Consider the following 12,094-nt stretch of genomic DNA (forward strand, 5'->3'; position numbering starts at 1 on the left):
TCAGTTCTGTGGATTGTCTGGGTGGTTCTTTGGTCTGGAGTGGCTAGACTGGGCCTGAATGATCTAGGATGGCTTCACTGACAGGTCTGGCAGTTGGTAAGCTTCTTGGTTGCGGGAGGTGGGATTGTATTTCTGGCCATTAGCTTGATTTCAGCTGGTGCAATGTCTCCAAGACTCTCATCATGTAGCAGGCTGATTTGGGTGCATTCACATGGTGGCAGAAAGGTCTCCAGAGTAAGAGAGGGCAAGCATTTTTAAGTCTCTGCTTGTGCCAAATATGCTACTGTCTTCTTGGCCAAGGCAAATCACATGGTCAAGCCTAGACCCATTTTGGAGGGGAAACTCATTGTAGGAGATGTGGAAACAGGAAGGGAAATTATAGCAACCATTTTGTAAACAGTATACTACAGCCATTATTTTAAGTTTAATTGGGCATTAACAAGGATGCATTGAGGATTGAGTTGGGTTAGACAACATGCAATTGTAGTAGATACTGCACAGTTTATGACTTACTATAGTAATGTACAGCAGTTCAAGTCTGCAATGGGGAAAGATAACAAGGTTAGTTCCTTAACATTTTGTATTATCAGAGGTGGGTATGTGAGAAGGAAGTTTACAACAATGCTGAAATGGATGATTATGAGTTCAGCTGAATCTAGAGATAAGAGAAATGTGTGAAGGATGGGGGAAAAGAGGTCTAGGGATTTAGGATGTGAGGAGAGCAAGTAACATTCAGTGAGAGTAAAAGAAGTATGTTGAGGAAAGTAACAGATTCAGTGAGAATAAAAGAAATGTTGAGGCAAGGAGGTTGTGGTGAGTCAGATTTTTCAGAGTTTGAGGTGAAATAGATCTGCATAATGATGACATCTAAGATGAAGTAGAAAAAGATAATTAAAGGTAGGAAATAGGAACTCTTAAGTCTAAGGTCTTAGATTCATTGCTTGAATATTTTAGTTAACCTCAAAGATCCTTTCTGTTGCTAACATTCCTTGCTTTTGTGAGTCAGTGTGATGTCACAGAGGTGGATGAAATGGGATAAGGGAGAGAGGAAAAATTTGAACTACTTGTTAAAGTCATTGAATAAGGTGGCAGAAGGTCCAGAAGCATATCAAGAGCTAAAGGAGAAGAAAGATGATAAAATAATCTGATGCTGCTGGTCGGTATGAAACTCATGGACTTATTGTTACAGTTAGGAAAATATGTTTTATCTCCTGGTTATCTATTTTAAAAATATGTAGTTCTTCTCCCTTTTGTTTCATACTTATATTTTATTTTCTTGGAATAAATTCCCTTAGCAAATGGGGATGGGAGTTTGGGAAACTAGAGAGGGGTAGGTGAGACTGGTGGGTTTTTTTTAAGTGATTAAAGTTAGGAGTACATTCAGGGATTCACAAGGCCCATTTTCTCTAATATTGAAAGGCTTCTTCTAATTCTAAGTTATGTATAAAGAGATCTTATATTTTTTACTCATAATCTAACTTTGAATAAAATGTTATCCCAATAACACAATAAAATTAGGAATATAAATTTTTTTTTTTAACTTCAAAAATTTTAGACTGCTAACCAGTTTTACTAGAAGATAGAGTACCAGCCATTAAGGTCTATAACATATTTCAGTGCTATGAATTATGTTCACAGTGTTGGGCTACCATGAAGACATGTTGAGTGACATAAGGCAGACACAAAAGGATAAATATTGTATGATCTCACTGATATGAAATAATTAGAATAAACAAACTCATAGAGTCAGAATTTCGAATATAGGTTACCAGGGGATGGAGTGGAAATAAGGCCTAGGGAAACAAGGCTTAAAATATACAGAGTTTGTATTTGGAACAATGGAAATGTTTTGGTGTAATGTCTTAGTTACTTTTAAAATTTTTCTATTTGTGGATTTAAAAATATGTATCTTTTTCTCAAATTAATTTTTGTTGTTGTTCAGGATAAATTTCTATACCATTCGACTCCAGTTGAAAAATCACACGGCAGACTGCAAAGCAGAACATTAAGATCACAAAAGAAAAAATCCAAGTCACCTGAGAGAAATAAGTACTGCATAAATTCAAAAAACTACGAACAGCCTACAATTTCTTCAAAATCACACTCTCCATCTCCCTACACAAAAAGACGGATGTGTGAGCTATCTGAAGACACCAGGCGGCGGCTAGCCCATTTAAATTTGGGACCATATGAATTCAAAAAAGAAACAGATAAACCTCCATTTGTGATTAGACATGTATGTGTTCTCTTAAGTGTTTCCATTTGAAACTGAATCATATCTGTTCTTCCACTAAATATTATTTTGAAACTTCTTTCAACTACTAGCTTATATTAATTTTCTTTCCTGAATTGTCTGTTAGCCTACTAATCTAAAATGGAAAATTAACTTAGACTCAAAGAACATTCTTGTCAGTTTAAAAACTGGAGATCAAGCTCCATTATTAGCACCATGTTTAAATCCTCTAAGTACCCATTTCCTCTCATTATAGAGTGGACAGTGTAATAACTCTACAAATTGAACTTGGATATAATTGGCATTAGAACTAAAATATCAGAAGTAGGGTTTTAAAAGAGGATCCTAGTGTTCTTTATGAAAAGGAAGAATTCCCACTCCCCATCCTCCTTTTAAAAAATTATCATGGAAAGTATCTCCTTTGAAATTATGTCTGTTGGATAAGCTTTTATGATGGATCTTTGAAGCGAATCTTTTTTTTTTTTTTGGCGATGGGAAGGCCTTTGAAAGTAAAGAGTTAATTTAAGTGTAGCATAGTTCTAATCTTTCTACACAGTAGCCTGCTTTTAATACAGGTAAGTTTAGAGATTGTTTCCATATGATAGTCAAATAGACTTTTGGTAAATGTAAGAGTCCATAATCAGAATATTTACTGAAAGACTTTCTCAGACTCTACCTAGTTCCTTGAATTTTTATAAAGTATTTTTGCCTTAAAATCAATTTGTTTATGTTCTTTAACAAAAGCTTGCAAATTAATTTAAAATAATATTAAGTTTAGCAAATGACCCCAAGATTCAAGTGCCTATAGAAGCAAAAGCTTTTTGAATATCTGTAAAACAATTTCTGACTTAATGTTTCTAGGTTGTTTTTTCCAACATGCAGATATGCTCCTTTGGTGGTCTAATAGCTTTTTGAACGTGTATCATCTTAGAGTTCAGATTCTTCTTTGTGATACCTGTTAAAAAATTTTAGATGTGTTTTAAGCAATATTTCATTCCCTCTTTATATTTTGACTATGAATCCTTTATTCTTTTAAACTAAATTGTAAAAATGAAAATTTAAAGTGTAATGGGTACTTTTAAATGCTCATACTTTATTGAGATTATTGTGACTGCATTTGTCTTATTTCTATAGAATTTGACTTCAGGTTTTGGCCACATTTTTTTAATTTGAACAATAGCCAGATAATGTTTACTTGCTTGTTTGATGGTAGTTTTAGAATGTTTTTAATATTATGTCTGCCTGAAATTACAAATTAAATTGAAAAGAACATACTAAACTTCAATTTGAAAGAATAGTAGCTTTTAATTAAAACGTCTATGTATAATGATAACCATGAATATTTTGAGGGTTAGTCACATAAATATTGTTTAGGAAGATAACTACTCTCAAATGTTTATTTTGTTATTTTTCATGTCAGTATTCCAAATGGAATAACTCTAATTTCTTTGGTATAAACATTCAACTCTCTAAATGTTTTTCCCCCAGCTTTTTAATGAACAGAAATACATACTTCTAAGTCTGTAGTTAGAAAATTGCTTACTTTACTGTATAAGAAACTGAATTTTTCCAAATGTATTTGTAGACATAGATTTTTTCCCACAACCAGCCATAATTTTTAAAATCACTAAACAAATCAATAAACAAAATTTTAACTTGATACATTCATATCCTAAAAGGTAACGCTTTTATAAAAGACATTCTAGTTTTACATAGTATGAAAAGTAATCTTAAAAAATAAGAAACATTTCAAGAAATCAACTGGTTTGCTTCCAAACAAGCTGGCACAAGTGTCCTAGAAGAGTTAGGCAGAAGTCTCTTTTCTTTTCCTTTTATGCAGAATAGTGTTGTGCTACCATAATCACTATCTAGTTCCAGAATTCTTTTCATCACCCCAAAAGGAAACCCCTACTCATTAATAGTATTCACATTCCATTCACTCCTACCCCCAGCCCTTGGCAATCACTAATCCACTTAATCAATGGATTTGCATATTCTGGATATTTCATATAAATGAAATCATACAATATATGGTCATTTTTGACTGTTTTCCTTCACATAGCAAATGTTTTCAAGGTTTATCCATCTTGTCATATATATCAGTATTTATTCCTTTTTATGGGTAAATAGTATTGCATTTTATGGTTATACCATATTTTGTTTATCCATTCATCAGTTGATGGATATTTGGGCTTGGTTCCATCTTTTGGCTATTGTGAATAGCACTGATATGAACATTCACGTACACGTTATTGGTTTAACACCTGTTTTGAATTCTTTTGGATATATTTTTAGAATTTGGGTATATACCTAGAATTTGAATTGCTGGGTTATAAGATAATTATATGTTTAATTTATTGAGGAATTGCCAAACTGTTTTCTACAGTGGCTACACCATTTCACATTCCTTCCAGCAGTGCATGAGGGTTCCATTTTCACCACGTCCTGGTCAACACTTGTTATTTTCTGCAGTTATTTACTTATTTACTTATTTTTATAGCCATCCTAGTGGTTATGAAGTGGTATCTCATTTGGTTTTGATATGCACTTCCCTAATGACTAAGATGTTAAGCATCTTTTGATGTGCTTGTTGGCAATTTGTATATCTTCTTTGTAGAAATGGTTATTCAGGTACTTTGTACATTTTTTGAGTTGTCTTTATCTTTTTGGGTTGTAAGGGTTCTCTATATATTCTGGATACCAACCCTTTTAAGATATATGATTTGGAAATATTTTTTTCCCATTCTGTGAATTATCTTTTCATTCTCTTTGTAGTGTCCTTTCAAGCACAAAATTTTAAAATTTTGATGAATACAGATATTCTTTTTACATATATTTGTATCGCTCTGACTGTTTTAATTTTTGCTTATAAATCTTGGTTAAGTGTTATTATCTTCAAGCTATAAAACCCTCAGCATGCTGTGCTCTGAGTGCAACCATGTAAAGATACTGTTTTTTAATTCAAAATCTCCATGCTATGAAGAGAAGTAGCAAATAGTTAAGCTTGCTTTTTGACCATGGCAAAGTAAATTGTTCTTTTTTTTTTTTAATGAAAAACAAGCAATGCACTATGGTAATGGACATTTTGACTGGAAATCTGTTTTGAAGCAGGTACAGATACATAATATAGAAGTTCTAGAGTTTAATTTTAAATTTACTTAAAAATGAGCAGGACAATACTTGCCCAAGCTATGTGGCTGACCCATGTAGGCATTGTTACATTAAGCTGATGATATGTGGTCTTTGCACTCTGTTGCTTTCTTGATGCCATGAGATTGAAAGAGCGGGAACATTTAAATTCTTTTAACAGAAATTGTTTCCTCTAGGTTGATCCCCCAAGTCCCAGGACCGAAGCTTTATTTGGATCTTCTGGCAGAGATTGTGAAAGAGATGGATGGTCCAGGATGCACAATGGTAAGCTAGAAATTATCATGTCTTCATTGCTTTTATGGCCTTGGCCACATCAAGCCATTAACTTGGAACACTGGTGAACAAAAACAACTTTTACTATATTATTAGATAGCATCGTATAGTATAACATTTTACAACTTTCAAGATATCCCTATACATGTACTCTCTAAAAATAATAGAATATCTGTGCTGCTTGTAAAGCATCTCCCTCTTTGAGATTCAGAATACTTATCAGTATATTAAAGACTGTGATACTTCTAGTAAAACAAATTTGATTAATTTTATTTTGCTCAACATTTTTTAAGCCTATTTGATCCTGGAACCATTTTCTAATCTTGATATCTATTAACTAGTTCTGTTTAGCAGACTTTGGGAAACACCACAGTAAAAAGAATTCAGGATTACAGGATTTGGGCATACCTTGTGACAAATATTTGAATACTGGCCACTTATTTATAAACTGGGCATTGTTGAACAAGTCATTTTAACTACTTTTATAATCAGCTTATTTATTAAAGTTTGAAGATAACATGGTAATGCATGTAAAATGCCCTCGCACATAAGATGATTAACAAATATCAGCTATCATAACTATAATTTATATTATTATTATTATTATTTATATTTATATTTCTGGCAAGATAATGTCCATTAGGTTTAATTTATAAGAATATTTTTTTATCCTTATCCCTGCTTCTTACGGTTAGGTAAGTTGTTTTGGTTCAACATCAAGATGATTTTTGTGAAGGTTAAATGTATTGTGTAATTAAGGATATTTCAGAGTAAATAACTGTAGACATTGGTTAGTTAGTTCACCAACTAGTCACAAGAAGTCTTTATTTTCCTAGAGAAAGAGGAACAAAAATGAGATAGAGTTGAATAAAAATTCCTTTTGTTTCTTGAATTGGAATTTGTAGTGGGCTCTGACAAAACTGTAGTGTATAATCTCATTTTTTTGAAATGGGAGGAAATGCAACCTTCTTTTCTAAGAGAGAACATGCACAGTCCATGCTCATCTAATTTGCTTTTTTAACACTGATCAGGAGATAGATGTGGTAATCAATATGTCTTTTGTATCTATATTAGCAGATTATGTGAAATTAGGAACATGCTGTACTCTTATCTCCCCCCTTAGAAGAAATATATGGGCATGAGAAATAAGCTTTAGGAAAAAGCAGATGGAAAATAACTTCAATATAGATGTTTCTTTGGAAGACTTTTTGGAATGCACTTAAGTGTCAGATTTCTCTTTACAGTTATATATTTGGCAGCGGAACTGTTATAATTTTCCATAAATTTTAATCAAAGGCAGTCAGCTGTCTATGTAGAGGTATGGTAAGAAAGTTCAATATTGCATTGCTTTTTTCTTTTTTTTCTTTTGACGTAATTTCAGATTTACAGAAGAGTTGAAATAATACAAAAAAATACCTATATTCCATTCCCTCAGTATCCAATTTTTTTTCTTTTCCTTCTCCCTCTCTTTGTCTCTCCTTCTCTCCTTTCCCCTCTTTATCTTGCATATGTGTCTGTGTATAAATTTTTTTTGGCCTGTTTAAAACTCAGTTGTAGTTATGATGCCCCTTTTCTCCTAAGTACTTCTGTGTGAATTTCCTAAAAACAGAGATGTTATCTTATGCAATACATTTTTCAAAAGCAGGAAATCAAGAATGATATAATAATAACTAATTTGTAAACGTAAATCATATTTTTCCAATTGTCTTAATAATATCTTTTATAGCAAAAGAAAATTTCAGATCATGTATAGCGTTTTCTTGTCATGTCTCTTTATTCTTCTCTTATCTCGTTGCTTGGTCTTTGTTTGTATTTCATGATATAATTTTGAAAAGTACAGACCAGTAATTTTATAGAATGTCCCTCAACTTGGGTATGTTTGATTTTTCCTTGTGATTATATGAATTTTGCTCTCTTGGTTAAGATGGTGTTATCATTAAGTTGCTATTTTCTTTGTAATTAAGGGGGAGATACTTTAAGACTATATAATATCCTGTTATTCCTCAACTTTGACTATTTTAGCATGCATTGATGATTCTTGACTGAAACAATTTGTTACTGTGATTACCAAATAATGGTTTTTAAAAACTCCATCATGACTTATACATTTATTAGTTAGAGAAAATTTTCCTTTTCTCATCTCTCTAATTCTGGTGGCCCTATTCTTTTATGTATTTTTTCCCTGACTGACAGTTGAGCAGTTCTGTTTGGGGTTCTCAACAGCTATGTAAATACACATGGGAATTTCTAATGGTAAGGTTTCTTAAGGCATAGTAAATTTTCATTTGTGCATATTTTACTTTAATAGAAATTCTTCCTGAAAATTTTCTTGTCAAATTATCTTGCCTGTGAATACTTATATTTTTATAGGGTACTATTTTCACAGACACTGACCCATGCAGGCTCATAATAATCATGTGAAGAAGGATTAACTATATTTGGTAAAGAAAAATGGCAGAGGTTTAGACAGGATAAGTGACTTGTTGCAGAGATACCAAATGGCCACGCTCAGTTCTAGAAGCCAGCTTTTCTAGCCCTAGGTCCCCTTCTTTCCTAGTGTTCTCCTACTACTTTTTCTAATTTTATCAAGTTGGTTTTTTTTTTTAAAGAAATTTTTTAAGCACATTGTCTCCTTCTGGAATTATAGAGTATATGATTCTAACTTTAATTTGTGCAGACTTTTTGAAAAAGTTCAGTGTGTCCTGTACTGCAAGAATGCTTAGAACCTTAATCCAATTATCTGTGTACTTTAAAATGGAATCATGGATATCATATTGGCCCCTTTTTAAATTTGTTTAGGAATTTAGGAATAGATGTTAGACTCTGTCTCCCTTCTTGGAGGACACTTCCGTTATTCTCTTCGTTTGAAGATTTTTTTATGGGTTTTATTTCTAGATTAGATTGTAATTTTTTTAGCTTCCACTGATCTCTTTGATGTTACTGTTGTAAAATAAAATAAATTGGCAATAACATTCCAATCCTACTATGTCATATCTTGAATAAACAATTACAAATGGTAAAATCTTGAAGTTTTCTGAATAAAATGGGATATAGCCACCATCTACATACTTATTAAAAAATATTTGTCTAATCTTTCATTTAATATGTGCTTCCCTTTGCATTTCTTGTCTTATAGATCGGTAGCAGCTGAAAGAGTATTATTCCTTTGAACTCCTTCATTTCTCATTATTTTCTAGTGAATGTTTTTATTAGTTTCATTGAGATATGTTACATGCCATAAAATTTGCCTTTTTAAATTTTAATAAATTTACATTGTTGCAAAATCGCTACCACTATTCAATTTTAGAGCATTTCCGGCACTCTATAAAGGTCCCCTCTACCCATTTGCAGTCAGTCCGTATTCCCACCTCCAGCCCTACGCAACCACTCACTAATCTACTTTGTATTTCTGTAGATTTGCCTTTTTGGATTTTTCACGTAAATGGAATCATACAGTTTGTGTGTATTTTACATATTTCTTTGTTTAGCATGTTTTTGAGGTTCATCCTTGTAACATGTAGCAGTTTTTTTCTTTTTATTGTTGAATATTATTACATTGTGTGTTGGGACATAAATTTTGTTTATCCATTTACTACTTGATGGACATATGGATTGTTTCCACTCTTTGTTATGAATAATGCTGCTGTGAACATTCCCATTGAAGTCTGCCTGGATAGATGTCTTCATTTCTCTTTTGTAGATACCTAGGAATGGAGTTGCTGAGACATATGGTAAATTTATATTTAACTTTTTAAGAAACTGCCCGTGGATGAGGGTCAGCACTGGAAAAAGGAAGGTTGTAGAAGCTCGAGTTATCAGACTAGTCCCAGGGTGAATGGTGACTTTAGTACAAAATGTATCTTTGTTTCTATATTAAATTGTTGCTAAGGAAACATTTTGATGATTGCCACATTTTGTTTTTAACCAGTACTGTTAGTCACCACTTGGCATTTGATATTTGAGAATATCTCACATCCATTTGGCTAACAAATATATAATCTGATACCATTTTTGAGACTAAAGAACACTTTTATTCTCCCCCGCTTTTGTTTTATAATAACTAAATCTCCTAGTATCATATTAGTGGAAGTAGGACGGAGCTAATTAGAGACCTCAGTTCTGTCACTAGTTAACACATTAGGAAGTCAACTTCCTGAGATACATATACTAGAAATAATAGTCTTACCTATTTTATGAGTTTATTGGGGGAATCAAATAATAGTTAATATTTAATGATTGTGTTTTCTGCTGGCCACCATTCTAAGTACTTATATTGCCTTGGTTAATTACTTACAGAAACCTAATGAAGCTTAGTTTTATATATCCCCATTTTACAGATTAGGGAAACTGAAGTTTAAAGAAATAAAGTTTGTTGTTCAAGATCATGTATGTAAGATTGGACCTAGCTCTTCCTTTTTTTATTTTTCATACTTTTCTTAAGTGTGACCCATTCTTTAGGGTCTACCTCACTTTCCTACTTTAGGAAGTTTTTCCTGATTGTCTTCAACTTTGAGAAATTACCTGTACCATTCTGGCTTTTAGACTATTCATTTTTCTACTGTTATTCAACTTTTTATAACTTACCTGAAATAGACTGTAAGTACTTCACAACCATGGCCATGACTTTTATCTCCTTTATCTCCTAGCCTTAGAATATAGTTAGTGTCTAATTTTTTGGGGTGAGGGTGACTAAATGTGAACATTGAGAAACCTCAAAGTCATGTCCTGATTTGTAAAAAATCAAAGAAAGTTATAAACCTGTAGGATTAGGGTAAAGTTCAAAATGGTTTGTGTAAAGTGAAAGACACACCAGCATTTTATCATATTGAAATTTTTAATATTATGCTAGCATATTTGGAGAATTAGGCTTGGTATATCCCTATCATTCTTTTATTTCTTCTGCTACTTGTGGCTGTGTTGAACATTAGACTTATGCATGAATAAGAAGAATTGGGCTGGGATTTTTTTTTTGAATTTTGAAAAGCAATTAAAGCAAATGGAATCTTATTGACATTAAATGGAGAAGTTAGCCTTATGTAAAAGACATTAATATTTCAGCTGACCTCTAGAGTTGTTTGGGACACCTGGAAAACAATACTATGTGCCATTTAAGGAGCTAAAGTAAGATTATCCTAGGTTTCTATCCATGTAACTCTTTCTTTCTGGACAAAGTGATTTGGGAAGGTAAAATATAGAATGTTGGAATGCTTTTGACCAGAATGTATGAGTGAGGAAGTAGGATTGCAAATTATGGTTCTGATTTGCTTGACTATCAATTTAGCAGAAATTATGACACTTAAAAATTGGTTCTTGATAGTTACTCCTTTGAGGAATGAGTAATATCAAACAAACTGCCTGTACAGTGTGGTATTTATTATCTTAGGGAGAGATTTAGAAATAGATTTAAAATCCACTATGTGACAGATACCATGGTAGGGATTTTCACAATTTGTATAATCTAATCCTCACTCTAACTAAAGTAAGGTAAGTATTATCTTCATACTCATAAAATGAGGAACAAAATACATATAAATTGACTAAGACAATATATTTGATAAGTGGTAGAATAGGAAATTGAATCCAGGCTTGTTTGACTTAGAATTTGATAGTAATGGCATTGATGGTGTGTTAGTAAGAATAGTTAACATTTATTTTAGTGCCTTTACGTGAATTATGTAAACATTAAGACAATATTATGAAAGAAGTACTATTATTATTCCCATCATATACAGATGAGGAATCAGAGACTTAGAAAAGTTAATTTGCCAAAGGTCATACAGGAAGTGGTGGGGCCTGGACTGGGATGCAGATTTATTTGTCAACAAAGTATGTACATTGTGCTACCCCCCTCTAAAGTTGGTCCTCTTTTCATTACAGCCATTTGATTCTAGCATGGACTCCAAGGATAAGAACACGTAGTTTAATGATATATATCAAATCCAAATATACAAAATATATTTTATCATAAACTGGTTTATTAACTAAAAATGATTCTGTTCTATATTCAGATATTTTCTATTCTAAAGAAAATAGTATTTTTAACGTCACTTAATTATTGAAGAACTGATACAGATTTTTAATAGGTTGGCTTATCTTTGTTTATGTAGCATTACTGAAGGATTTTAAGGTAGTTCTGAAACTGCTTTATGAATTACAATTGTAGAAACAGAATGAATGATAGTAGGAAAAACAAAGATGAAAACAAATTTTCCTCTTTATGACATGAAATATTTATACTTTAATTTTTTGTACATCCTTTTTCAGATCATTCTCATCTTGGCTGCTACCGATCCAAGGATTATAAGGTATGTAGAATAGTTTATGAATTACAGAATTATAATTGTCCTGGATTTTAGCCTAGAAGCATTAGTACATTCCTCATATATATAGTCAGACAGGGATTATCATATTTGTTTATTCAAGATAATACACAAACAA

At 32.2% G+C, this 12,094-nt stretch overlaps 1 protein-coding gene across 3 annotated transcripts in view; it reads left to right on the plus strand.

Annotated features, from left to right (window-relative positions):
- Nucleotides 1–12,094, plus strand: part of SPATA6 (spermatogenesis associated 6) — a 162,868-nt gene that overhangs the window by 86,402 nt on the left and 64,372 nt on the right. For all 3 annotated transcript variants that reach the window (XM_037827273.1, XM_037827274.1, XM_037827275.1), the window contains exons 7-9: nt 1,943–2,236; nt 5,560–5,647; nt 11,921–11,961. In XM_037827273.1, coding sequence (XP_037683201.1) covers nt 1,943–2,236; nt 5,560–5,647; nt 11,921–11,961 — 423 coding nt within the window. The remainder of the gene's footprint in view (nt 1–1,942; nt 2,237–5,559; nt 5,648–11,920; nt 11,962–12,094) is intronic.

This window comes from Choloepus didactylus, chromosome 2 (genome assembly GCF_015220235.1).
Source record: "Choloepus didactylus isolate mChoDid1 chromosome 2, mChoDid1.pri, whole genome shotgun sequence".
Taxonomy (NCBI): domain Eukaryota; kingdom Metazoa; phylum Chordata; class Mammalia; order Pilosa; family Megalonychidae; genus Choloepus; species Choloepus didactylus.